At 42.3% G+C, this 27,998-nt stretch overlaps 1 protein-coding gene across 1 annotated transcript; it reads right to left on the bottom strand.

Annotated features, from left to right (window-relative positions):
• Positions 1-6: 6 nt before the first annotated feature.
• LOC111145367 (abraxas 2, BRISC complex subunit) lies at positions 7-27,998 on the bottom strand. Its single transcript, XM_022500233.1, has 9 exons — positions 27,814-27,998; positions 24,026-24,116; positions 19,973-20,009; positions 17,301-17,367; positions 8,422-8,612; positions 7,520-7,639; positions 6,922-7,006; positions 5,230-5,344; positions 7-2,198 (listed from the first exon to the last, which is right to left on the bottom strand). The coding sequence occupies exons 1-9, from the start codon at positions 27,958-27,960 to the stop codon at positions 1,729-1,731; spliced, it is 1,323 nt and encodes a 440-aa protein (XP_022355941.1). The 5' UTR covers positions 27,961-27,998; the 3' UTR covers positions 7-1,728.

The following is a 27,998-nucleotide window of genomic DNA, read 5'->3' as shown; positions in this document are numbered from 1 at the left end:
CAACGGTACCATGATTAAATAAGTTTTTATTGTCACATTGAACTGCTTTGTCAGCTATACATTGTAGGTTTCAGTATGGCATAAAAATAAAGATATTTTCCTGAATGTCAAAATCTGAACAGAGAAGATGGCAATGGCACTTAAAACAAAAAAATAAAATAAAATAAATTCACACTGGCGCTGAAGCCGCTAGAAGGGAGGTGATAAAAACCGGAACACGTTTGCAGATAAAGTGGTCTGCAACGTTTCAAATCCAATGGCAGTGGTGTAAGGCCAACAAAACCATGAGAGCAGGAAAACACAGACCCCACAGCGTGGTTCGCTGAAGAATGGCAGTTTTAGAATTTCATGTTTCAGTCTACACTGGGTAATTTCATATTGGAACTGAAGCTCAGGGAATAAACTTCTAACAAAACGAAACTTTTTCAGAACCTGGATTTGAAGTCTCTTGGACACCTTCCTTATTCTCCTAGGTTTTAGCTAGTTCAAAGGAAAGGCAGTTATGTCCCAAAGCATCAACGTCATGGGCTGACCTCATCAGTCTCGTCATTTCCAAACCAGGAGCCTAACGTGCTCACGAATGTCTTTAGTGGTTTCACACATTCTGGGCAAAACTAGAAAACAAGCAGTAATTAAATAAAAATATAAGTGCATCCCAACAGAAAGTCTCTACACATTCCGCAACTATCCTCCAAATAGCAATTAAAAAAAAATAAGTATGGTTATTTGGATTTAAAATGAATCTTTATTCACCAAGATTCCCAAACAGTTTATTAAATGTCTTTTCCTCCACAAATAAAACTAACACTAGGATTTGTCAAAAGAGCTAAATGAATTATATCCCTTATGTACGAACTTGGCTAAATCCACTGTGTCTGGAATCTGTTCATCATAAAACTCAGGTCTGGAGCGTAACTCCTTTCTGATGTATCCACTGCTGTGTGTCCTTCATCTTTAAGACTCCAGAACAGAGACCATAAACGTGGCTAGTGCAACATAGCAGTCACTGTAATTCCCCGAAAGAAAAATAAGTAATTTATTTTATGACATACTTATTTGGATGATTACTTACTGGTAATTAGTATTTCTACATTTTTTTTTTTTAAAGGCAACCATTTTAAGTGACAATATATATCAGGCTAGTAGAAAAAAGTTGAAACAAAGCCCTCTCTTTTGATCTCACAAAGTCATGCAGACAAGAGAAGGTACATCCGATTTGTTCCAATCAGGCTTCTTGGAATTATCAAAATTTCTTTCTGGCAAAGATGAATTTGGCTCATCATAGAAAGAAGGTTCTTTGAAGGCTGCTGCTAAACTTGCTTCCCTTTGAAAAAGTAAATTTCAAGGCATGATAGTGCAAGAGGTAAGTTTTTGATTTATAGAATATTTATAGACTAATTGTGCTTAGTCTCTAATTTCCAATTTATGTTAAAGAACAGAAACTATGTTGATAAGTTTCACTTTGCCTAAATTTACCAGTACATCCATGAATCGCACCAGAATTAGGACAATTTGATTATCTCAATGATTCTGTCATGAAATCTGCACACTGGGTCTGCAGGTGAGAACCGGCGATGTGAGGCCCCTACCAGCTCTGTGCTCGAGGACTCTCCTGTGGGGTGGCCAGGGGTCTGAGAACGCAGTTCTCCCCCCAGATTAAGTCCTCAAAAAACTCTCTCAATAAGCCATTAAGAAAAACAGTACTAAGTGGAGAGTTTCTTTGTTTAGCTAAATCTGGGAGGTCTGAGTGTTCCTGGAGCCCCCGTCGGGATGTGTCAGGGGTCGAGAATCCTGCGAATGGGAGCATTCACTATTAGAGGGTTCTGTGGGGTCAATCAGATTTTCATAATCACTGCCATCTGATTCCTCAGCGCTGTCTGCAGCTGCTCTTTGGGAAGGAGGGAGGTCTGTGCCACTTCTGGGACACTTCAGTCCGGCACTGGTGGAAGCATAACTGGAAGAACCCACGGCTTGCGGTCGAGGCATAAAGACACTGGTTTCCACGCGCGAATGGCTCAAAGTACTTTCTTGATTGTTAGGGTGAAAATCGGAATAAGGGGGAGGAGGATCAGAGGCCTCCGCATCTCCAAGTGGACTTCTACCTTCGGCCACAAGCCCAGAATAGGGCATCCGAGGGCTGAATGCCGGCCCCAGACTTTCGGACGGCACCTGTCTGTGGATCATCGCCTGTTGCAATCCTGGACGAAAACAGAAAGAAAACTGTAACACTTCCTCTAGTTTCGCAGCTTTGCACTCAGTGCATTCAACGGTCAGCCTGAATGTTCTGGAAAATGGCAACAAAGAAGTGAAACTGACAACTATCTTAAGCTTGCACAGTACTTCGTAATTTATAAATCCTGTTGCTATCCATCAATCGTTTTAAGCCTCAGAGAACCCGGAGTGTTACAGTCATCATCACAAATATCACCGTTTCCAAATTATGAGGCAAAGAAGCCAGAGTTCAGAAAGGGGAAGTGACTTCACTAAAGGAGTGGCTAGCAGTGGGGCCCCTGATACGCAGAGCAGGTGTTTTAACTGCAGGTCCTGCGCTACTTCCCTCCCCTGCTGCTCACCCTGCTCTCAGACTGTGGGGACGGAAAGATGAAATACACAGTCCTTACCACCCCTGGCACTCATCTCAGTGTGGGTTTCTTCTTTGACAGGCCTTGCATCACAAAACTGTATTTCTTTTCTTTTTTTTTTTTTTTTTTTTAAGATTCTTATCTACTTATTTGACAGAGAAAGACACAGTGAGAGAGGGAACACAAGCAGGGGCAGTGGGGTGGGAGAAGTAGGCGTCCCGCTGAGCAGGGAGCCCAATGCAGGGCTCAATCCTGGGACCCTGGGATCATGACCTGAGCTGAAGGCAGATGCTGAAGAACTGAGCCACTCAGGTGCCCCTCAAAAGCCCCCCCGCTTTTTAAAGATTTTATTTATTTATTTGACAGAGAGAGATCACAAGTAGACAGAGAGGAAGGCAGAGAGGGAGAGAGGGAAGCAGGCTCCCCGCTGAGCAGAGAGCCCAATTCGGGACTCAATCCCAGGACCCCGAGATCATGACCCGAGCCAAAGGCAGAGGCCTAAGCCACTGAGCCACCCAGGCGCCCCAAAAGCCTATTTCTTTACAACGATGGGACACAACACACACATACACCATTTTCTTTTCTTTTTTTTTTTTTAAACACCGTTTTCTCCTTTAAAGTTTAAAAGCCCTGTGTTAGGTGGCCAGTGTTCCAGGTTCTGGACCATAAATACAGCACCTTTTTTGTTTGTTTCTTTTTTTTAGACATAAGCTCTACACTCAATGTGGGCCTCAAACTCACAACCCCGAGATCGAGAGCGGCACTCTCCACCAACTGAGCCAGCCAGGCTCCTGATACAACGTATTTTCAGGCATGTTCTGGAATAGTCCAGAGCATATCTGGACTCATATCGATGAGTCCCTTGCCTTGAAAAATACTGGTATAAAATTTAGAAAAGAACAAGGAAAATAAAATCACTCATAATTCTATCCCAGATAACACCATCAGACTTTTGGAAAACAGCATAAGATTTGGGGTTAAAAGATAGAAACTTTAGATGTCGGCCCCTCCCCCCCTTTTCTAAATTCCAGTTTTATTATCCAGCCGTGTGTGTGTGTGTGTGTGCGTGCGTGTGTGTGCACGCACGCCTACTTATCTCTCTCAAATACATAAAATGTTTTTTTAAAAAAATAATAAAAAATAAAAATAAAATAAATATAAAATATATAATTATAATTATAATTGTAAGTATAAATATAAAAATTTATAAATTTTTATTAAAATAAAATAAAAATAAAAAATAAGTAAAAATTAAATTAAAAAAACACAGCTGAGATCATATGTTTATGCCATTTTATACCCTACTGTTTTCACTTAAGATTATATACTAGGCATTATCCCACATCACTAAAAATTCGCTTCAATGGGACGATATTCCACCATATAGATACATCATAATTTATTCAACTATTCTACTGCTATTTATTCAACTCCTCCAGTAAGTTGTTTCTCAGATTTTAGAATCATAAAGTTGTGATTAATATTCTTATACATAAATCCCTGTGTGCATTTGATTGTTTCTCAAAAAATATAACACTAAAAATGAATCAGGGCCGCCTGGGTGGCTCAGTGGGTTAAGCCTCTGCCTTCAGCTCAGGGTCATGGTCTCAGGGTCCTGGGATCGAGCCCCGCCTTGGGCTCTCTGCTCAGTGGAGAACCTGCTTCCCCCTCTCTCTCTGCCTGCCTCTCTGCCTGTGATCTCGCTCACTCTGTCAAATAAATAAAATACTTTAAAAAAAAATAATGAATCAGATATCATCTACCCAGGAATTTTTAATTGGTTTCCAAGTATTCTTTTTAAATTAGGAAAGGTTATAAATTTAATGTACAAACGTTAAATCTGGTAGTATTACAGTAAACATGTCTATTCTCATGCTAGAATCAATAGATTCCCGGGCCTCCTTCTCATTCAACCAGCTGGTTCCTTAGCTCATTTGTATCCATTCATCTACAGCTACCAAAAACCAGACATTTAAAGCCTTTGTTGTGACCGTGACTATGAATCAAATATGAAGTGATAAGAATATTAGGTAGCTTCTTTATGTGGCTATGTGATGAACACAGGATGCGGTCCCCATACACTAGGTTCACCGGGGGTTAACTCAGTGAGACACATCCCAGCCGAGGTAAAGAGATCATAGTAGTCCCCTCAGACACATGTCTGCACCAACCACTTCTCGGGATTTACTCTAACTTGCTTCCTCGGAGGTGCTTCTACAGTTAATCTTCTTTTCGTTTCTAGTTTAAAATACTTGAAGGGGGCGGGGCACCTGCATGGCTCAGTTGTTAAGCGTTGGCCTTCAGCTCAAGTCATGATCCCAGGGTCCGGGGATCGAGTCCCGTATCCAGCTCCCTGCTCAGCGAGGAGCCTGCTTCTCCCTCTCCCTCTCCCCCTGCTTGTGTTCCCTCTCTCCTTTTGTCTCTGTCAAATAAATAAAAATCTTAAAAAAAAAAAAAAAAAAAAGATACTGGAAAGGGTAGCATGAAGAACAGTCGTCTGTTCTGGAAGTACAAGAATGCTCTTTCACTAACAGCCTCACGGGGGACTTGAAGACTGTAGAAGGATTCCCGTGATTCATCCTATGGTTTGATGTTTGAAAAAAACATTTCCCTGACACCGAATGGTGAAAATAATAGGAAAACTCACTTCTTTCTTGCTCCTTTTCATTTTTCCTCTGAGTGATTTGTCTTCTTAATTTGTTCACTTCTGCCTGACAAGATTCAACAACTCGCTCACTCTTTTCTACATCTGCACACACTGCCTGAGGGAAAAATGACAACAGGAACAATCAGTTTCAAATCCAAGCACAAGGAATCCATGAAGATAGCCCGGACTGCAACCCTAAGAAGAGACCAGATGCTTTACTGAGTCAAAAAGCAGACATGTGAGGCAGAACAAGATCATGAAATGAAGGTCCAGGGGACCAGTGTTGCGGTTCACTGACTTGCTTTTCTTAATTTTGTTATGATGATTAGCTATTTAGCCTGTGAATTCTTGAAAAGTTAGGGTAAGGTGGGAAAAATTTCATTTTTCCCCTCAATGATTCTTTTTTATTAAACTGAAGGAAGGATTTTTGATACCAGTCTAGCATACAAAGGACGAACAAAAGGTAAGACAGGAATGAGATGCTTTCAACTTTAATTTATAACCAACAAACAAAAATCAGACGTCACAAATAGACTTAACAGAAAATATTTATAGCTGGGGAAGTGGGAAAGAAAGTATGTTTCAAAGTCGAGAATCTAAACAAAGACAGCTAGTGAGGCCACAGAGCCCCGCGCTCTGACCATCCGGATCAGGGCTCTCTATGCGAGAGCGGGGTTTGCAGAGCAGGCCTTAGTCACTCCGCAGCGAATGCAGAACAGCCACTTTGAAGTCGGCTAGATAGTGCGGATGGTCTGAAAAGAACATGGTCATGAATTTAGGACAAAAAGCTGTTTTTCACTGCACGTTCCTTCCACAGCAAAAATCCCAGAAACTGCTGGAAAGTAGGCCAGTCACCAGTGAGCCTGTTTCACTGCTAGGTGGGCCGTGACCCGACTGTGGAACGCAAACACTGGAAACTGCCTATTGTAGGCTTTCTTCTTTAGCCCCAGGCAGAGCCCTCTGCTTTCTTCTTTTTCAGCAGCTGCCTACATTCCCTTCTCTGTTCCTTGCGGCTTCTTCCTCAAAGCTAGGCTCTCTCTGGGCCTGGGAGAGCCTCTATCAGGCCTGCCACCCTTCTTCTTGTTCTCAAAGCCTCTTTTGTTCTTAGGGTTTAGGGTAAATGACTCCTAAGAACACACTGGGGATGATGAAAAGATCGTGGGAAAGTACTGAGAGCACCTAGCTCAGTAAGTGGCTTGTAGGAGACGTTTCCATAAATATTTGTTGCATGAATGACTAGGAATGAAGAGGCTCCAGCGCAATCCTCCACTCAATGAGGTAGCTGGGGGCAAAGCGAGTGACCCAGAGCGAAGGGGCAGAGCTGTACCAATTACGGGTGCCCTCTGATGCGTCTCAACTTCGAGCGTACTGATGAAGACAGCTGGGGTCTTAGCAATCCTCTAAACTCGGAAGAGATTTCCCGAAAGAAAACACGGTTATCAACGGGGCACGTGCATTCAGAATAGGAACAGAAATGCTGGACTTCAGACTCTACTTCGGGGCCATCATGAGACAGCCTTTTGTAGGCCAGCAGGAGTAACTACCCTGCACATCTGAGATTATTTTGAGAAAGCACATTCTGACTTTTGGACCATGATTCATTCGTCAGTTGGGAGATTATTAAAAATTAAGGTAGAACTAAAAGCATTGGGCATTAGAAATAAGACAAAAACTAGTGAATAACTCGGTTACCTGCACTTTCTCCTGAAGTGCATTATAAACCTGATAAATCGCCCTGATGTCCTTCATGACTCCATCCTTGTCAAAAAAGTCAGTACTGGAAGACAGGAAAAAGAGGTCACAAAATTATTTTAATTGCTATGGACCCGAAAGGCATTTTCCTATCATTTCCACCTTCATTTATTACATAAATGCTGCAACTCCAAGTGACTGTCTGAGCAACAATGCCCACGCTACTAGAATTACAGAGAGGAGAAAAAAAGAACCCATGTTACCAAGACAACTTGAAAAATAATAAAAAGCTATACATTTTTCGGTGGCCACATTTAGCTTTGGAACCTCAGAAATATACATACTCTGTCCAAACTTTTACATTAAAAAAAAAAAAAAATTTTTTTTTGTAGCAAATGTTTAAAAAAATTACAGGTAAAAATAAATGATCTTTTTGATCAGCACAAAATTCTGACATTCGGTGGTAGTGGTCTAGAGGATGACCTGACTGCATTTTTCAGTTTCCATCACATCAAAATTGATTTTACATGTCTCCATAAACCTGTTAAGCACTCTTCACAAAAGACAGGAAGACATTTTCATTGTACTTTCAACTCACCCATGCTCTTTGATAACTTTGGCGTAACTCTGAGAAGTGTTTGGCACTGAAGACACTTTATACTCCTGCTGGCTAGTGTTGCCTAGATTGGGGATGGCGAGGGTTATCCTTTGATTATACCTGTGGGAGGATCCAGAGAGACCGTGTTAAAGGCTTTGCTCTTCCTGAACTATGGGTCTCTGCGCTGCTGAACTAACAGGCTTCATGGGGCAGCTACTGGCACAGATGACCCAAGGATGCCTGAGTGAGTAGAAACTCGACAGTAAACTCCTTGAGAACAGAGGTCATGTCCCCACAGCAATGGGCAGAGTACTGAGGTGGTTTTTAAGAGCTCAAGAAATACCCGCTGATTGATTAATGAAACCTTGCAGATGGCTATTTAGGAATTTGTTTCCGTTGATGTTGATGTAATATAATCTACAAGTGAATTTCCAGAAGGAAACCTTTCTCTTATTGACAGACATCATAATCGTATAATTTTTTTTTTTTTTTTTGCTTTCACAAGTTCACAATGCAGAACCTTCATTAACCAGTAGGTGGATCAATTTGACAATTTTGTCTTTGAAATTGCTTTTAAAATTACAGACTTCCAGAGCAGTAAAACTGTATTTCTACATAATGGATCATGGAGAAGCAAATGATGATTTCCAGCTGTGTATTCCTGTAAGAATTTATGCACAATTAACATATCCTGCAAATGCTTCTTGGTTCAAAAACCACTTTAATTTATACAGCTGACAGGAAAACACCTTCTCTCAAACAAAGAAAACTAGCTGAAAGGGAATTACAAAAGCTCTTCTTTAAAGATGCTACAAAATGCACATTTTCAAAGTTATAAATCCCAATTACATGTACCAACATCTTTACTACTTATTTGAGGCTGGTGGGAACGCTTTCTTTACCTTCGATTTGGTCTAAAGAGAACGTATTCTAAAGCATGAGTGGAATTGTTGGCGGTGGAGATGAAGCTGAAGAGAAGGAACACGAGGTCGGGCACCCCGAGGATGCGGGTGAGCTGCTTATGGATAACCTGCTCTCGGTACGACATCTGCTGCTGTGTGTTTCGCCGGAATCTGTACCATCCAATAACTTTCTGCAGTAAAAACAGAAGGAAAAAAGGATGAAAGGTTGCATGAAATCTTAACGAATTTAATTCTGAATGTATCCAGACAAACACTTGTACACATGTTCGTAGCAGCTTGACATACAACAGCTCAAAACTAAAAAGCAGCCCAGTTGTTCATCAACAGGTGAATGAATAAACAAACAAAATTCCTAGAAGAAAACATAGGCAGTAATCTTTTGACATCAGCCATCGAAACATTCTTCTAAATACATGTTCTTTGGCGAGAGAAACAAAGCAAAAATAAACTACAGGGACTACATCAAAATAAAAAGCTCGGACACCTGGGTGGCTATTAAATGGGAGAAGATATTTGCAAATGATACATCCAGTAAGAGGTTACTATCCAAACTACATAAAGAACTCGTACAGAGGCGCCCGGGTGGCTCAGTGGGTTAAGCCGCTGCCTTCGGCTCAGATCATGATCTCAGGGTCCTGGGATCGAGCCCCGCATCGGGCTCTCTGCTCCGCGGACAGCCTGCTTCCTCCTCTCTCTGCCTGCCTCTCTGCCTACTTGTGATCTCTGTCTGTCACATAAATAAATAAAATCTTAAAAAAAAAAAAAAAAAGAACTCATACAATTCAACACCAAAAAAACAAATAATCCAATTAAAAAATGGGCAGAGGACATGAACAGATAATTTTCCAAAGAAGACACACAGATGCTCAACAGACACATGAAAAGATGCTCCATATTGCTCACCGCGGAAATGCACGTCAACCACAGTGAGTTACCACCTCACACCTGTCAGAACAGCTTAAAAAAAAAAAAAACAACTCAAGAAACAAGTGTTGGCAAGGATGTGGAGAAAAAGAAACCCTGTGCGCTGTTGGTGATGGGAAGGCAAACAGGCACGGCCACTGTGGAAGACAGTGGGGAGGTTCCTCAGAAATTTAAGAACTGAAATACCCTATGATCCAGTAATTCCACTACTGGGTATTTACCAGAAGAATACAAGAACACTAATTTGAAAAGATACACCCACACCTATTGTCTACTGCAGCATTATCTACAATAGCCAAGGTATGGAAGCAGCCCAAATGTCCATCAATAGATACATGGATAAAGAAGTAGCATATAGGGGCGCCTGGGTGGCTCAGTGGGTTAAAGCCTCTGCCTTTGGCTCAGGTCATGATCCCGGGGTCCCGGGATCGAGCCCCACATCAGGCTCTCTGCTCAGCAGGGAGCCTGCTTCCTCCTCTCTCTCTGCTGCCTCTCTGCCTACTTGTGATCTGTCCGTCAAACAAATAAATAAAATCTTAAAAAAAAAAAAAAAGTAGCATATATACACAGAGTGGGATATTACTCGGCCATAAAAAAGAATGAAATCTTACCATTTGCAACATGGATGGATCTAGAGAGTTTAACACTAACTGAAAGAAATCAGTCAGAGAAAGATAAATACCACATAATGTTATTCATATGTGGAACTTAAGAAACAAATGAACAAAGAAAGAGACCAAAAAACATACTCTTAAATACAGAGAGCAAACTGGTGGTGGCCAGAGTGGGGGTGAAGGGGGAACGCCTGAAACAGGTGAAGAAAACTGAGAGTGCGCTGATCGTGATGAGCACTGAGTAATGCACAGAATTGTTGAGTCACTGTATCGTACACCTGAAGTTAATTTAACACTGTACATTAATTATACTTGAACAAGATATACTTTTTTAAAAAGAAAAAGGCAAAGGAGACTTGCAAGGGTATAGTCATTATCTTATTATACTGAAGGGTTCATGGGTGTATGAATATTTCAAAATGTATCCAAGTAAATACTGTTAAACATGTGCAGTTCACTGTATGGCAACTGTACCTCCGCACAAAGATTTAAGAGGTTTAGCTTCATCGGCTCTAACTACAGGATAACTAAACTGCCCAAGTCGATTAAACTGATATGCTCTCTGGAAGAGTATCTTTCTTTCTTTCTTTCTTATTTATTTATTTATTCATTCATTCATTCATTCATTCATTTATTTATTTATTTGTCAGAGAGAGAGAGAGAGAGAGGGAGAGAGCGAGCACAGGCAGACAGAATGGCAGGCAGAGGCAGAGGGAGAAGCAGGTTCCCTGACGAGCAAGGAGCCCGATGCGGGACTCAATCCCAGGACGCTGGGATCATGACCTGAGCCGAAGGCAGCTGCTTAACCAACTGAGCCACCCAGGCATCCCTGGAAGAGTATCTTTTATAACGTGATCCTCGGGACATCTGGGCACTTACTAAAATGCTCCTGGGCCCACCTAAACCTGCAGAATTAGAATGTCCAAGGGGAGAACCAGGAATCTGAATTTAAGATAAGTTCTTGAATTCTTTTCTTGTTTATACTAGAGTTTAGAAATCTCCATTGTAGAGACAATGAACTCTTTATCAGAGGAATAATCTTCATATAGCCTCATTCAGTGAAACATTTCCTTTAAGTGAAAATCCTGTTTCAAGAAGTAAAGGTAGCCTGGGGTGCCTGGGTGGCTTCAGTGGGTTAAAGCCTCTGCCTTCAGCTCAGGTCATGATCCCAGGGTCCTGGGATTGAACCCCACACAGGGCTCTTTGCTCAGCAGGGAGCCTACTTCCCCCTCTCTCTCTGCTTGCCTCTCTGCCTACGTGTGATCTCTCTGTCAAATAAATAAATAAAATCTTAAAAAAAAAAAAAAAGAAGTAAAGGTAGCTTGGACTCCTGGGTGGCTCCTTCAGTTAAGTGGCTGCCTTCAGCTCAGGTCATGATTCCAGGGTTCTGGGATCAAGTCCCACATCAGGGTCCTTGCTGATCGGAGAGCCTGCTTCTCCCTCTGCCCGCTGCTCCCCCTGCTTGTGTGCTCTCGCTCTCTCTGACAAATAAATAAAATAAAATCTTTAAAAATAAATAAATTGGGGCACCTGGGTGGCTCAGTGGGTTAAAGCCTCTGCCTTCGGCTCAGGTCACGATCCCAGGGTCCTGGGATCGGGCCCCCGCATTGGGCTCTCTGCTCAGTAGGGAGCCTGCTTCCTCCTCTCTCTCTGCCTGCCCCTCTGCCTACTTGTGATCTCTGTCAAATAAATAAATAAAATCTTTAATAAATAAATAAATAAGTCAGTCTAAAAAAATAGAAGTAAAGGTAGCTTAAAATTGTTAGTGTCATATTAAAATTAACAGTAAAGGGGCGCCTGGGTGGCTCAGCTGTTCATGCATCTGCCTTTAGCTTGGGTCATGATCCCAGAGCGCCGGATGGAGTCCCACATCGGGCTCCCTGCTCAACAGGGAGCCTCGCTCTCCCTCTGCTCCTCCCCCTGTTCGTGTTCTCTCTTTCAAATAAATGGATAAAATCTTTTTAAAAAAATTAACAGTAAGTTTAGGGGCGCCTGGGTGGCACAGTCAATTAAGCATCTGACTCCTGATTTCGGCTCAGGTCACGATATCAGGGTTGTGGGGTCGAGCCCAGCATCAGGCTCCACACTCAGCACAGAATCTGCTTGAGTTTCTTTCTCTCTCTGCCCCTCCCACTCATACTCTCTGTCTCTTTCTTAAATAAATAAAAAAATCTTTTTAAAAAATAAATAAATAATAAAATTAACAGTAAATTTAGATTATATTTTGGTACGATGGTCATTAAAAAGTGAAGAGTAGGTTCTAACAAGTTCCCAGGTGCCGCTGATGCTGTCGGTCCAGGGACCACACCTGGAAAACCAAAGCTCCAGGGGCGCCTGGGTGGCTCAGAGGGTTAAGCCTCTGCCTTCGGCTCAGGTCATGATCTCCGGGTCCTGGGATCGAGTCCTGCATTGGGCTCTCTGCTCAGCGGGGAGCCTGCTTCCACCCCCCCGCCTGCCTGCTGCTCTACCTACTTGGGATCTCTGTCTGTCAAATAAATAAATAAAACCTTAAAAAAAAAAAAAGAAAGCCAAAGCTCCAGCTGAAGCCCCACCACATGTAAAGATGAAGAGATGAAGGGAGGGAAACAGAGGAGCCTTTTGAACACTTACCCTCATTTAATGAAACATTTAGATTAAAATACCATCATTAATCCTTTCACAATGGGGAAATCACAGTGAATCATTTCACAATGTATACGCTTATCAAATGAACACAATGTTCACTTTAAGTATCTTACAGTTTTATATGTCAATTGTACCTCAGTAAAGCTGAAATAAAAAGTAAAATACCAAAAAAAGAAAAAAAATGTGAAGAGTGGTTTCCTTTAAAAAAAAAAAAAAAGAAGAAGAAGAAGAAGAAGTCAGTAAGAAAAGCCATCGCCTGGCTGGAGGTATTGATGCCTGAGAACATGGCATGTCGCACTCTGAGCAGTGTGTCTGGGGTGTGAGGAACAACAGTGGAGTCAGCTCCTTCGGAGGCCTGGGGGTGTTTCTACTCCCTTTCCCTGGCACCCTGCAGAGACCTGAGCTTCGCCAGAACATTGGGTGCTCTCACGAAACACAGATGAACAGGATCTTACAGGGGCTACTGGATGCGGCATAATTCTTTTCACTCACGTGGATTCCAACTGTTTTATTCTACCTGTATTTTCTGAGAGACAGGGGCCTTCTGCATTTATTTTGGATCTCAACAGACAGAAATCAACTTATTCATTTGTTATATGCTAAAAGGACAACCCCATTATTCTTATTAATGAAAGATGAGATGCCAAAGTAATTCACATTTGTTGACACCCACGATTCTACCTTTTAGAGCTAACAAGATCGTTGCAAGGCTACTGAGAAACTTCCTGACGCTAAAAAGCCCCTTTCTGACAACCATGCCTGGGCCATGATGAATAACTGTGGACATCCTTCCCTACAACCTTATTTCAGCCAAAGTTTCATAGACAACTTCTCACAAAGACTTTCCTCTCTACTACTCTCAACTAGATATTCACTTATACTTTTTTGAGCCAAAGCAACCGTCCCCAGTAGAGGGCATGTTTGTTATCTTCACCTTGTGAGCTTTTGGGCCTTACGATGATATTAAGGTGGCAGTTATGTTTATCATCATCTACTGCACAGCAGATGCTTCCAGAAGGCAGAAACTCCCTTCTCACTTGCTTTTTTGGCCTTGGCCCCAAACCTGAGGCTTGTGCAAACTTGGTAAACACAACACACGGTCTGCCAGGGCAGTAATTCTGCACGTCGCAGTAGATGACCATGTTGTACCTACTGGGGGATTCTCATATCAAAAACATTAGCCTTTGGATGCCTGGCTGGCTTAGTCGGTTAAGAGTCCAACTCTTAATCTCTGCACAGGTCTTGATCTCAGGGTCGTGAGATCGAGCCCCATGTTGGGCTCTCCACTGGCTGTGGAGCCTACTTAAAAAAATGAAAAACAAAACATTAGCCCCTATCTTAAGTCTATGGTTAAAAAAAAAGTTTTAGCAATGTTGTAGAGTTTCTACATTTGAGAGCCACATACCCTCCAGATAACAACAGATGCAGGATGTACTAAAGATCAAAACAGCAAATCCAATTTTACTTTGTTAATTATTATTATTTTAAAGATTTTATTTATTTACTTGAGTGAGAGAGAACAAGTACATGAGCTGGGGGCGGTGGGGGCAGAAGGAGAGAGAGAATCTCAAGTGTGGGGCTCAATACTAGATCCTATGCATGACCCCAAGATCACGAACTGGGCAGAAATCAAGAGTCAGATGCTCAACTGCCTGAGCCACCAGGCGCCCCAATTTAATTTTTTTAATTAGCTCTACACCCAACATGGGGCTTGAACTCATGACCCAGAGGTCGAGAGTCACAAATTCTACTGAGTCAGCCAGGCACCCCCTGGCAAATCCGATTTTTAAACCCCCAAATTAATTAAGAAATGTGTCCTTATTTACAGCTAAAAAAAAAAAAAAAAAACAGAAACAAAACAAAACCCTACCTGGTAGACTCCTTTTTTTCCCCTAACTTATTTTCAATTAACAAACACTGTTACAAACAAACTTTTCCCATAAAGTTCCCCTTCATCAGCAGCACCTCTCCATTCTCTTCCCCAAAGTAAACACTTTTAAGTTTGGTTGCCTTCCTTCCTGATCTTTTTCTGTACATCTAAATACTCATTCAGATTTGTGTTTTTACATAAAAACAGGCTCAAATTATAACACTACTTTTTTCATGTAACACAACTTTGAGATCTTTCTAGGTCATTACCCGAGAACTTCCCTCATTCTTTGCAATGGCTGCTTCATATCCCACAGTGTAGAGGTGTCAACACAACCGACTTGACCGTTTCCCATTGGTGGACATTTAGATTGCTTTCAAAACCCTTACTATTAAGCAAAGACGCAATAAACACCCTTGCATGCTGGGGTCCAAGGCCAGACTGCTGGGGTTAACCTTGGGCTCCACCATTACCCACTGGGGACCTTCAGCAAGTCACTCACCCCTGTTCCCTCAATTGTAAAATGGGGATGGTAAGAACAGCAATTTACCTCCTAGTTCCAACACCCGGAAAGTGCTTAGAACGCGGCCTGGCACAGAGTTGAGCTATTCATTAACGCCAGCCTTTCATATCTTTGTGCCTAGATCCAAATGTTTACTTGGGCCGGATTCCTAGAGGTGGGACTGCGTATTTAAAATTCTGTTATTGCAGGGCGCCTGGCTGACTCAGTATGTGGAGCACATAACTCTTGATCTCGGGGTCCTAAGTTTGAGCCCCACATTGGGCATCGAGATTACTTTAGTAATAATAGAAAGAAAATTAAAAATAAAATTCTGTTACTGCAAAACTCTCCTCTTAACTGTTTGTTATCAACTTACATTCCCACCAACTACAGCTTCCCCATTTCCCAAAGCCTTACCCAAAACTGGGTATTAGCAATCCCTTTACACTTTTGCTAATCTGATGAGCAAGATAATAGTATCATGCTGTTTCAGTTTGCATTTCCGGATTGAAGATAAACATCTTTTCATTATTTCTTGGCCATTTGTGTATTTCTTTTTTCTTTTGTGAATTTCCTGTTCATATTCTTTATTCATTTTTGTCACTTTGAATTTTTTTCATCTATTTAAAAAAATACTTCAGGGCACCTGGGTGGTACTGTCGCTTAAGCATCCCAGTCTTGGTTTCAGCTCAGGTCATTGTTGTGGGATTGACCCCCACATCAGGCTCTGCACTCAGCGTGGAGTCTGCTTAAGATTCTCTTTCTATCCCCCTCTCTGCCCCTCCCACTCATGCTGTCTCTCTCTCTCTCTCTCTTCCAAATAAATAAATAAATAAATAACATCTTTAAAAAAAAAATACAGGTGTCTGGGTGGCTCAGTTGGTTAAACAACTGCCTTCAGCTCAGGTCATGATCCTGGAGTCCCGGGATTAAGCCCCACATCGGGCTCCTGCTTCTCCCTCTGACCTTAATGTACTCTCTCTCTCTCATTCTCTCTCTCAAATAAATAAAATCTTTAAAAAAAAAAATACTCCTGTTACTTTTAATGTGTAGTGAGTACTCTAGAAAACTGTTCCGATGAGAATTTTCATGGAAGAAATTTCAGTTTTAGAAAGTATAATAAAAGTTCACTGTCTAAAATATAAATGGAATGAAGAGATAGGTTGGAGCTGGGATAGGAAGGATGGACTCCTGAGAGATTCCAGAATATATGCTCCTGGGCACGTAACTGAAAACAAGAGAGCTGGACCCCAATGTCTGTGGCTGCTCTAACTCCCTTTCCCGGGTGGACGGTGATGGGGTCAGATTCCAGAGACCTGAGCTCATCATCATCCATAAAGCTGTCTGTCCTCTCTTCCGGCCTTCCCAGTCTTCCTTTCATCTTACCTGCTTTTCTTTCTGCTTTTCCAACTGACGGCGCAACTGAGCCAGCCCACACATCGCCAAGGCTGCTGACTTACTCTGACTGCACCCTTACTCCTGATGCCCTTCTTCAGACACCTCGGGAACCAAGTCCCACAGTGCTGATTCTTTTTTTCCACAAGTAATCTTTTAAAAGCTTTTTCATAATACACACTTCTAAACAAAGGCATTTTTTGGTGACAAACTGAAAACTTTTATTAATATTTTTTTCCTCAAGGGATGGTTTAATAACAAATCTACTTCCCTGGAATTAATATTTCAAGGTAGAAAAGTAAAACCCACACATGGTACAACAGAATAAATTATAAATGAGATCATCAGACAATGCCGCAGCAATAAAACTGGTTCATTTTCATTCTATTCAGACTTGCTTACCATACATAATCAGAACATTATATGCATATGTTGACAGAAATAATAAACACATGACCTTTTGGAAAAACATCTATGTATGGCGTTAATTGAACTTGAAAGGGTAACATATCCAGGGATGTTTAATTATGACTTACCTTTTTTAGAAATATTTTTCCTGTTTATAAAATTAATGCATGTATGTAAGATACTTGCAAAATTACTTTTTAAATTACAAAAAAGAAAAAAAGAACCACCCAGAATCAACTCAACTAATTTTTAACTCTCTAGAGTATGGTTCTTGTTTTTCCTTCCGATTTTTACAAAATGGAATCACACTATAAATATCTAAATTTTTTTTTCCATTGATAGGTTATAAACATTGTCTCACATCTGCATTTAAAATCTTAAAATCTACTTAAGTCAACAGAACTCTCATACATTAATATCAAATCCTATTGTTTCATTTTACATTCCCTTCTGGTTTTAAGTTTAGGTGATAAAATAAACAGTGATTTCCAAATCGGACTGGGCAACAAACAGGACATACCTTTCTCCGATCCTTAAGAATCCTGTCCAAACTCTCTTCGTTAACTTTGCTTGCATAGTCATAAAAACTGTTTTTTTTTAAAGAAAATACATTTTATTAAAATTGTATGGTATTTTGAAATTAATACACTTAGCCTCATGCATCTATGGGTCACTGAATCCTAAAAGTTGATAAACAAGATATAAAGATACAATTGCTTATCTTCAACAGATAACCAGAGAAATCAATCTCAATGCTTCACTGATGACAGAAGATATCTTTTGCATCAAAGAATACTCAAGAGACTGTTACATTCAAAAGGTATTACTTCCACATGTGGGAGGTACTGATAGCAAGTAATTAGAAAACGTGTGGTTTCCAATGGCTGTGACATCTTTTCCTTGTTTCTAAGTATCAGTTACTTATGGGGGAAAAAAGAATACAGGAGCTTATTTTCTGAGAAATGCAGAAGGGAAATGAACATCTGCTGAATGCTTAAGAGGCCTGGCTGCATGCTTTCTCAGCTTCTTTCTTTTCATTCTTGCCTCAGTGCTGATAAGTAGGTATTACTGCAGCCCAACGTGTCCCAAGTTTTATTCCCAGTTTTGTAGGTAAAGATACTTAAGTGACTTGCCCCAAACTATACAGGTGGAAGATGGAAGAGCTGGGCTTTGAAGCCAGGTCTGCCCCTCAAACAGACCTAGCCGACCAGGATCCTACGGTAGGCAGGCATAATGATGTTTGGGTTTTCCTACCACTGATTGTGCTTTTAGGAATCCCATTCTTGGGACACCGGGGGTGGCTCAGTTGGTTAAGCGTCTGCCTCAGGCTCAGGTCATGATCCCTGGGTCCTGTTATCGAGTCCCTCTTCATGCTCCTTGCTCAACAGGGAGCTTGCTTCTCCCTCTCCCTCTGCCCCTCCCTGCACTCATTCTCCCTCTCTCTCTAATAAATAAAATCTTTAAAAAAAAAAAAAAAAAAAAAAAGGGAAAGCCATCCTTCCTCCCCCAACCCACAACCATTAGGCCCAGGCCTTATAAAGCAGTAAGAAGTTCAAGAAATGGTCAAAACAAACAAAGAAAACCCACTGGGAGTCAAGAGATACCAGCCCCAGCCCAGCTCTGCTTCTCACTGCATGAATCTGGGCGAGCCACTGAACCTACGTGCTCTCCACTTCCCTCTATACAGAAGAAAGAGTGTGGAGTGGACACATGACTTCTAAGGTTTCCTTCCGCTGTAAGAATTATAGGTGTGTGATTTAAACTTAGTTAAATCCTTCTGGGACAATTTTACCGACAGCTTTGCATGGAATTCCTCAGAATGGCAAGGCAGGGCACACCTAGAAAAACTTCGCAGAGTCAGGGCCAAATCAGACACTTGTGTGGACCAAACACAGCCAATGTGTGAACCATGGCCTGAATCCTTTCATTTGCTCGGAGATTCTTCTCAAACGAACTGCTTGTCTTACTTCCCACTCCTCTTTCAGTTACATGCAAACCTAAAAGTGATGAGGATCTTGGCTGCTTTTAGACTTTGTCCACAGGTAACCCTCCTGCATGAGGACAATCTTCTAAAATAATAAATGGATGGGGCGCCTGGGTGGCTTAGTGGGTTGAAGCCTCTGCCTTCGGCCCAGGTCATGATCCCAGGGTCCTGGGATCATGCCCCATGTCGGGCTCTCTGCTCAGAGGGAGCCTGCTTCCTCCTCTCTCTCTGCCTGCCTCTCTGCCTACTTGTGATCTCTGTCAAATAAATAAATAAAATCTTAAAAAAATAAATAAATAAATAATAAAATAAAATAATAAATGGATAGGTATCTGTGTGTGGTGGGGCAGGGGGGCCGCCCAGCAGTTCTTGGGTGCAAGGGCCTAGGTGTGTGGGTCAGCTGGGAATGGGACAGGGATCAGGGTGAAAGCAGCAGGGGACATACAGCAGGAACAGCTGGGCACCAAGGTTTGGCGGGTGTCAGAGAAGGGACTGCTGACCAAGAATGCTGAATCCTACTCCGGGAAGGGAAGTACTGGCTCCTGGGAAGATGGAACATGCTGGTGGGGGTGGTGCTGAAGAAAGACCTGAAATCATCACACCAGCCAGCAGGTGGAGGGCTCTGGGGCCCAGAGAGCAGACGGAGGCCTGCATATTGTCTGGGCAGAAGTCTAGTGGATGGGGGATATTGGCCCTTGTCTCTCTCACCCACCACACATCTGTCATTTGCTCCCTCCCTTCGGAATGTCGCTCCTCCCATTTGTTTCTCTTGCTGTCCTTTAGTTGGTCTTAGTATGCAACTGGTGTATGCTAACTTATAGACATGCAAAAAGAAAGTTCCATGTTCCCTTTCCTTGCATTTTAAAGTTGAATACTGAACATTTTTTATTCTTCTTAAAAACACCCATTAAATTCTTTTATCTGTATGTGATTCTTGACTAACTTCCTGCTCTGTGGCTGAAAAGCCCTTGCTTGGGAGGCTGCTGGAGTAGACTTTCACTGTAAACCACGGAGGCCACGATTTACACCATCCCTCCCCTATCTCTAACCTTACACACACTGGACACTCAGTAAACAAGTCAATTTGGATGCCCTCAGTTACATCTGGGACTTTATAGCCACAATCAGGTACAAGCCTAACTTCAATAGTTTTTAATCAATTAATCTTTCAGTAAGGACTAAAAGTGACAAAGGAAGATGTGGCTTACCTAAAAAGCTTTGAACACGGCTGATGATTATGGATTTCTGTAATTAGAAAGAAGGAACGCAGCTTAGTTAATCACGTAAGACACAGGCAAGTACAAAAGAGCCTACTTGTTTGTTTACTGAAACCTCAAACAATAAAAAGACAGTTTTCCTCTCCCAGATAGGTGCTGCATGTACACTAGTGAGGGTAGTGTGTCTTCTCAACACTGAAACTCAGGGACACCTTTTCAGGACAAAGTACGCTGGAGAACACGTTCTGTTTCCATTTGTCCACGGCTGATGAGCGCATATCCGAAAGCTTTTACTCAGGAGCACACAGCCACTGTGCGCCCTCATGCAATCTCACCTAGTTAAACAAAGCATAAGAGGGAAAAGTAACAGCTAACTGGAAGCATTTAATCAAAGTGGATAAGCAGGGTGAGGGCAGCTTGGAGAGAGGAGGGCCTAACCGCTCTACCATCAATAACCCACTATTGACTCAGGACAAGCTGGGCCAGGCGTTCTGAAGGGAAAGGGAGGAGAAAGCTCTGGATGCCTGTTAACCCCTTCAAAGATGGTCAGCACCAAGGGAAATAGTCCTTTGTAAGGCAGATCCTAAGAGCTTCTGGAAAGACCGCTCTGATTACCCAGAGGAAACAAGTCCTTCAAGCTCATCAGGGGGCTTAGGATCTGGGTGGCTTTCTAAGACCATGAGACTAATTAACCACTCGATCCTATTCCTAACATTCTTCTAGACAGAAACTCATCACCTGCTGTCTAAAAAGGCACAGCCACAGAGCTCCAGGCTGCAACTTTAACACAATTAAAATGAAACCATGACCCTGGCGGCCATGGGACTCTGCCCATTAGCTTCTGTACCGATGTCAATGCTGACAAGACATACACACAGACGCAATCCTTCCGCTGGAAAGACAAGTTTCCTTGCCTGGCATGGCTGTAGACACAGTGATGCAAACAAGAAAACTTCATCCAGAAATTGCTCCTTCTTTTACCACCAGCAATGATACAGTGCACCATCTTACATTATTTCTGAGGTACTATTAGTAAATTAATTAGAATGTGGAACATTTATAGCAAAAACTTTACAGAGGGTTCAGGAGAAAGAAAGAAAAGCTCACCTTCTCCTTTAAAGGAACGAGTATTTCTTAAAAACCCTACAGTGGGTCTGGATGCGAAACACACAGTGCTGTCCTCAACTGCCCCAGCAGACTTCTGTCATGATTTACAACTGGGATTAGCAGCACACTTAAGATATGCCCTAGATATCATGTGGCATTTGCTAAAGGAAGTTGGACCTTTCTCTGTAAGACTTTTTGCAATGCCTAAACCTTCCATGGAAAAAACAGGGTGAAGGCCTCGAACACGATCAAGACGCAGACTGCCACGAAGCTGGCCGGCACACTGGCTGACGGACCGCTGGAAGCCGGCAGGAGAAGGGCAGCCTGTGTGGGATTCCAAGTCTGCCACGCCTCTAGAGTTCATCCACACGGTAGATACCTCTTCATGCATGTATGACTGCACTCATTCCCTAAGCAGTTCTCCCCATCCCCCGCCCCACCCCCACCTCTGCCTAGTCTCACTGATCTTCCTACCTCCGCTTCTCCTCCTGATGGAGACTCAACAGTTCCGCTGCTCCCTCCTCCATCCTTTCCAGTAACTGCAGCGGCATCATCTAATTAACTAAGGAAGCTCTTCCGCGGCTGCCTGCTCCCTCCCTCCTAGAACTAAGGGTCGACAACTCTGCTTAAAGTGAGTCAGCCCAGCTTTTAAAATTAATATGCAGTGAACACAGAATGCGACACTTCGTGTTCAGAATGTAGCACCCTGGATGCAGTCCTTACTGCACAGATTAAAAGTGTCCGTGCGTGGATTCAGTCATTTGCAACAAATAACAACTTCGGTAGACTCATTTTATTTAAAACATCTTATTCTGGAGTTAGGCTATGCCAGAAAATTTCTTGATACCACTGGTCTGGAATACTACTCATGGCACCTGACCTAACGTTTGGCCTTCCAACCTAGGTTTGGAGTCCCTGTTTCTATTTCGAACATGTATTTAGTTTCAAAAGAAAACTACTGTAATGATAACAATGCACCTAAGATAACACCAGTAAATACTTTGCCCATGACAGCCACAATTGTTTCATACAATGAACGGAATATAGCTAATAAATTAAACGTTGTGCAGCAGAAGATGGTTGTCATGGCGCTGCATTAACTGGGGCTCTATCGATTGGTACTTCTCTGTATCTACAGTACCATGGAAACGTATTTACTGAAAGAACCAGAAGGTTTATGAATCAGATACAGTGCATGAAGCTGTAGAATTTGAATTATTTACCATTCTACTTCTTTTAAAATAAATAAATAGCCAGAATATTCATTAGAAGTGCTATTTTTATGGTCACACCAGGTAACAGAGCTCTTTCTTGCTTGGTGTGCTGTCCATTAACTACGTCTGACATTTTAACCTTTGCATACCAAATTAGTTTTGAAAATCCAAGTGCAAACAATAAAACTACACCCATGTTCCATGAAACCAAATTCTCCATTTTAGGATTTTAAAGAGTTATACGAAATAAAAACAAAACCTCAGTGAAAGAACAGCTGGAGACAGCATATTCAGTCTTTATTTAACAAGTCAGTATTGTGAGGAATGGGTCTTATCGTATGGGTCCTTGAGGAAATGAACTGTTCCTTGTTTTCCCCCAATCCTAACCCCACCTCAATCCTCATCCTGGCCTCCTAACCCATATCCTAGAAGGCTATCAGAACTGGAAGGCTTGAAATTGATGATGTGGTCCCAACATAACCTAACCTTCCAGCAATACTTCACACCAAAACCACTCACCTTCACACATTCTGTATTTTCTCCACATAGAAACAGGCCAGATTACCTGTATATCTTGTGTACTCCCCGCTCTGTGTTCCCCTGAATCCACTGCCCCCCTGACCCTAAGTTCACTGCCTTCAGGATACCTTTACTCTCTACTACTTTCGCCCACTAGCAGGGATGGGATTTTCTCTGTTCCTTTCTTACAGTACTCATCTTGTACAGTCATCTGGGACTTCTGTGCACTTGTCCTATCCTCCCCCACTCCAGGAATTAGGGATGCACCTGGGTACTCCTCTCCTTGCCTGGCACACGCCTCACACACGGACGGTCAGTAAATGGTGGTGGCCTAAGTGAAGCACCCCTTGCTGAGACCTGAGTAGGATACGCTGTTTGGTGACATGCTCAATGTGCAGCTGGAAGGAGTTTGGTCCCTATTTATCAAAAGGAGACTGATCCGAAGAGAAAAAAAAAAAGAGAGAGAGAGACTGATCCAAAGACAGTGCATCTATAAATACTCCTTCGTCTTACCCAACAATGAACCCAAAACGATTTGGATTGTCCTCCAGAAGGCTGTGTAGATTTAGCAAATAGCTCATATAAACAAGTATGAACACCTTTGCCAGATCCCTCCGGGAAGGACCAGCCCAGAAGATCCTTGCATTTCAGTGTGTGGTGATGTCGACAATGGGGAACAGCCCAGTATGCAATCTAAGGGTGACTGTGGTTTTGAAGAGACTATCATGGGACGCCTGGGTGGCTCAGTTGGTTAAGCGGCTGCCTTCGGCTCGGGTCATGATCCCGGCATCCTGGGATCGAGTCCCGCATCGGGCTCCTTGCTCAGTGGGGAGCCTGCTTCTCCCTCTGCCTCTGCCTGCCTCTCGGCCTACTTGTGATCTCTCTCTCTCTGACAAATAAAATCTTAAAAAAGAAAAAAAAAAAATGAAGAGACTATCATGAGCAACAGCAGACAGCGATTCAGTAAAAGACCAGTTGGTGGATAAGAGCTTTATCGACTACCTAACCTTACAGCCACCACTGCACGTTCACACTCACTTGTAAAACATTTCACACCAGCTATCAGTACAAATGATTTGCATTGTGATTTTAGCTGCTTTTTATGTACTTTTTATCTTTCAGATTAAAACCAGTTAAGGACCGAAGAACAAAACAAACAGCATTGATACAGAAAAAATATTCCTAAGCTCAGTGATAAACTCACCAATTACTTGCAGAAATTCTGTGTTGCTGATTTGTGAGTCACTAATGCTAAAGGTTTCTTCTTGTCTTACTTCTCCCAGCAGAAATCCTTCCTAAAAGTAATTAAAAAAAAAAAAAGATAGTTGCAGGCTGAAAGTATTTTTTACTGGAATTAAGACAAATTGAGAGCATTATAATTTTTAAATAATTTTTGACATTAATCCAAACAAGCTTACTATTCTATAAACCAATAAGACTAAAGCAATCTGAGATGTACCTTTAACTAGATTGCTTGGAAAAAGGATTCCATACACAATGAAATATTTTAATCCCTTAAAAAAAAACCTGTTTTTTTGAAGCAAAAATAAGCAGAATGAATCCACTTCCTAAATTGTACCGAGTGTAATAACCAACATCAAAAAAGCTCAGGAAGCAGAAGTATTCCAAGGTTGTTTTCTTGTAACAGCATATAATTTATTTCATTGTTTTAAAAGCACTGTTAACGATACAAGGATAAATAAGTTAACACAATGCACAACGAATTGCTCTTGTACAGGGTGTGGGAAATGAGGATTTCAGCAAATAAATCACTCACGTGAACGTTCTTCCTCAATAAACGCTGAGGTTACTTTCTTTACACCTTTGGCGAACACAGGCCATAAATTCTGGATTACGCAGCACATAACCTACTGTGGGAGCACTTGCTGTCATGTTGAGCACAAGCACGGTGGAGAACATGAACTCTATGTGCCTCAGCAACTTCCCTAGATGGGCTAAGAGGCTGCCTTGCACTCTCCTTCTTGGAGAACCACACGGCTTGCTCCTTCCCTCCATCTGGCTTTTTACTCCAACGGCACCTTATCAGAGAGGCCTGCCCTGGCCAATGTAACAGAAACAGGGCACGCCAGACACCCTGTCCCCTGTGTTTTCCTCTCAGTCTTCTCCCAGTAGCCACATCCTTACATTAACAAATGCCTACTCCTACCAAAATCTAAGCCCCGCGAGAGCAGGGACTTTGTGCCTGTGTATCTCAGCAACTAGCACAGTGCCCAACACATAGGAGGTGCTCAGTACATACTGGCTGAAGGTATTCGTGGGAACAGTGACCTTGTACTACGTACCTTTCTATTCCAGGCTGACCCTTCGAATCAAATACAGAGATTGCCTAGTTTAAAAACACTCCCAGTTGGAATCTGTGGGGGTGAGGAGGGAGAGACAGATGCTTTACAGCATAGCTTTTGTATTGGAATAGGGGAGGGAGTGTCCTAAGTTCCCAAACCATCACATATAGGGCTTTTCTCAATCTTGAGTAATATACAAATCTCCCTTAAAAAAATTCTCTCAAACCTGAAAGAATATCTATGACTACTAGTTTGAGAAACAGTGACTAAATAAGCTTGTTTTATCCCATGAAAGCCTTTCAGTTAAGAATTCTCACTACACAAGAGCAGCTTTCTCTTTATAACAAGTTAATAAAAATCAAGGTGAAAGCAATTTTTTAAAATTCCTACAGAACTTTACATTTTAAGAACATATCTCCAGATTCCTAGTGTTCCATAGTCTAGGGATGCCAAATTTAGAAAATAAAAATATAGGATACTGTTAAATTTGAATTTCAGATAAACAACAAACAATTTTTATGTAATATTTAGGATATACTTACACTAAAAAATTATTTCCTATTTATCTGAAAGCCCTATATTTTATCTGGGACCTCTATCATAGTCCTCAGTTTGAAAAAGTCAACAATGACAGCAAGACATTATAAAGCAAAGTATGAACCAGTGCTTCTTATCTGCTAGTCTGGATTGTCCGAACACTGTTACTTTATAGAAGGAGGAGGCAAACTATGGTGTGTGGGTTAAATCAAGCCTCATGCCTGTTAGTGTACAGCCCACAAGCTAAGAATAGTTTCTACTTTTAAATGGTTGAAAAAAAAATAGGAATATTTCATGACATGTGAAAATTATATGAAATTCAAATTCAGGGTCCATAAATAAAGCTTTATTGGAAACTGTCACCCTAATTAATTTATTGTCTATGGTTGCTTTCTCTGTACAAAAGCAGAACTGATCAGTTGCTACATAAACCACATGGCTCACAAAGCCTAAAATATTTACTTATCTGGAAAAAGCTTGCTAGCCCCAGCTCTACAGAATGAGTGGTTTTAAACTAATTTCTTGCCTAAAAAAAACAGGAATGTGCTACAAAGGCAAATTTTGGTTCCTCAACTTAAAAATACGTAAAATTGACAAAAGTATTCCACATATAATTGTGGCAAGGTTAACATAACCAGCTATGGTCACATAAAATACACTTGCAAACTACTGTCACGGTGAAAACTTCCATGAAGTCTAGCACCATGCCTGGCACAGAATAGCTACTAAAGGAATATGTCTTGAATTAAGTTAGTAACAACCTAAGTAATGTAGCCATCTCCCTGCCATTTGTAGAAAAACGATCTGCTTTTCAACAGGTAGCTGCTTATTCTTAGAGTAGCCTTGCCTTTTACATAAACTGTGGTATTACTAAGTACTCCAAGAACTAGAGATGTTAAAAAGCATTACTGAAACCATATTTAGTACTTTCATGGACACTAGGAGTATCACAAACCACCTATACATGGAACTGCATTACATTACTAAATAGCTAGCTCCAGCATCAAAGGCCTTAGCATCCAGAGACATCTGCTAACTCTGGAAAAACCCACATTGTGTGTATTCCTATCGTTAATCTCTACCATCAACACTACACAGAGGAAAAGTAGAATAATTTAATGCCATCCAATTATCTAACAGAATCACCTCTATGAGATCAGTTTTTATTAATGGAAGCTAAAGTTGCAGACATCAAACCAAATCCAGTTCCTTATTCTACAGTGTATCATTTTGCTTTGTAATGATAACCTCAACCCCCCCCCACTTATTAAATGAATTTGAATAACTCATTATTAACATCTCTTAAAACCATCTCTCAATTTGGTAGACGGATTAATTATGTACTTAAAGATAAAAATTATCTAGTTTCACAAAGAAACTTCCAGCTAGGCGAATGACATTAAAAGACAATTCGGAAAATAAAGATATTGAAGCAGACAGGCTCTGCTCCCTCTGAGCTTCGAAGCCTATGCGTTTCCGATCACTCATACGTAGGCCTGTCATTTCCCTATTTCACTGCGATTAGCGCCGCGGCTTTAGAACATTCGCCAAGGAACTAAATATGCAACTTCAAGGCAAGCAGACCCGACACCTAACACTCTTGTTTACATTCTCCATTTTCCACTGAGGCGAAGAAAACATATGAACGTATCTCACAAGTATGAATAGTGACAGCCATGGTTTCCCTCGTCGCACCCCACGACAACCTGTGAGACCGGCGGGCGGGGCTGGGTGCCTCGGCTCCTAGACTAAAGCTCTGTCTCTCCGCTCTTTGCCGACCCCGGGAGCCCCTCGCAAGTCTAGAAGCCTGACTCTTAGGGAGGGGCAGACGCTTGGTCTCCAGTAAGCAACTCTTGACACTGCCGGCGGCCAACCTAGACAGCTTTGCTAAAAGGGAGACGGCTGTCCTGAGAGGGCCAGGAGGCGGCAGGCACTGAGTGAGGGGGAGGGGGCCCAACCCGGGGACGAAGGAGCCCTCGGTAGCAGGAGCTCGCCGGGGGCGGGAGCCGCCCGGGTCACCAGCCCCTAGGGCCGGCCCGGGAGCCCGGGGGGGGGTGGGGCGAGCCGCGAGTGGTCCCGGCTTGGCCGCAGGCACGGGCCCGGGACCAAGGCTGGAGGCTCCAGCCGCCGCGGCGGGGGGCCCGGCACCTACGTGGTCGGCGTTGCTGTTGGCGCTGTGGAAACACACAGCGCTGAAGGTGTAGCCCGAAATGGAAGCCGCCATGATGGAAATCTCCAACTCCCCCATCATGCCCCGCGGAGAGGACACAGCCTTCCGGCCGGTTCCGCCCCTTGGCATCCTGGGAAATGAAGTCTTCGGCGGATGAGGCCAAGGGG

This window comes from Enhydra lutris, unplaced genomic scaffold, assembly GCF_002288905.1.
Source record: "Enhydra lutris kenyoni isolate GAN:26980312 unplaced genomic scaffold, ASM228890v2 scaffoldscaffold12, whole genome shotgun sequence".
Lineage (NCBI taxonomy): Eukaryota > Metazoa > Chordata > Mammalia > Carnivora > Mustelidae > Enhydra > Enhydra lutris.
The sequence above is the reverse complement of the archived record's forward strand: the minus strand, read 5'-3'. Positions and strand labels throughout refer to the sequence as shown.

Coding starts and splice junctions, on each gene's coding strand:
- LOC111145367 (XM_022500233.1), bottom strand. CDS start 27,960: ATGCCAAGGGGCGGAACCGGCCGGAAGGCTGTGTCCTCTCCGCGGGGC. Junction 5,345..6,921: donor CACTTCAGGAGAAAGTGCAG/GTAACCGAGTTA, acceptor TTTTTCCCTCAG/GCAGTGTGTGCAGATGTAGA. Junction 2,199..5,229: donor TGAAAAGGAGCAAGAAAGAA/GTGAGTTTTCCT, acceptor GTTTTCGTCCAG/GATTGCAACAGGCGATGATC.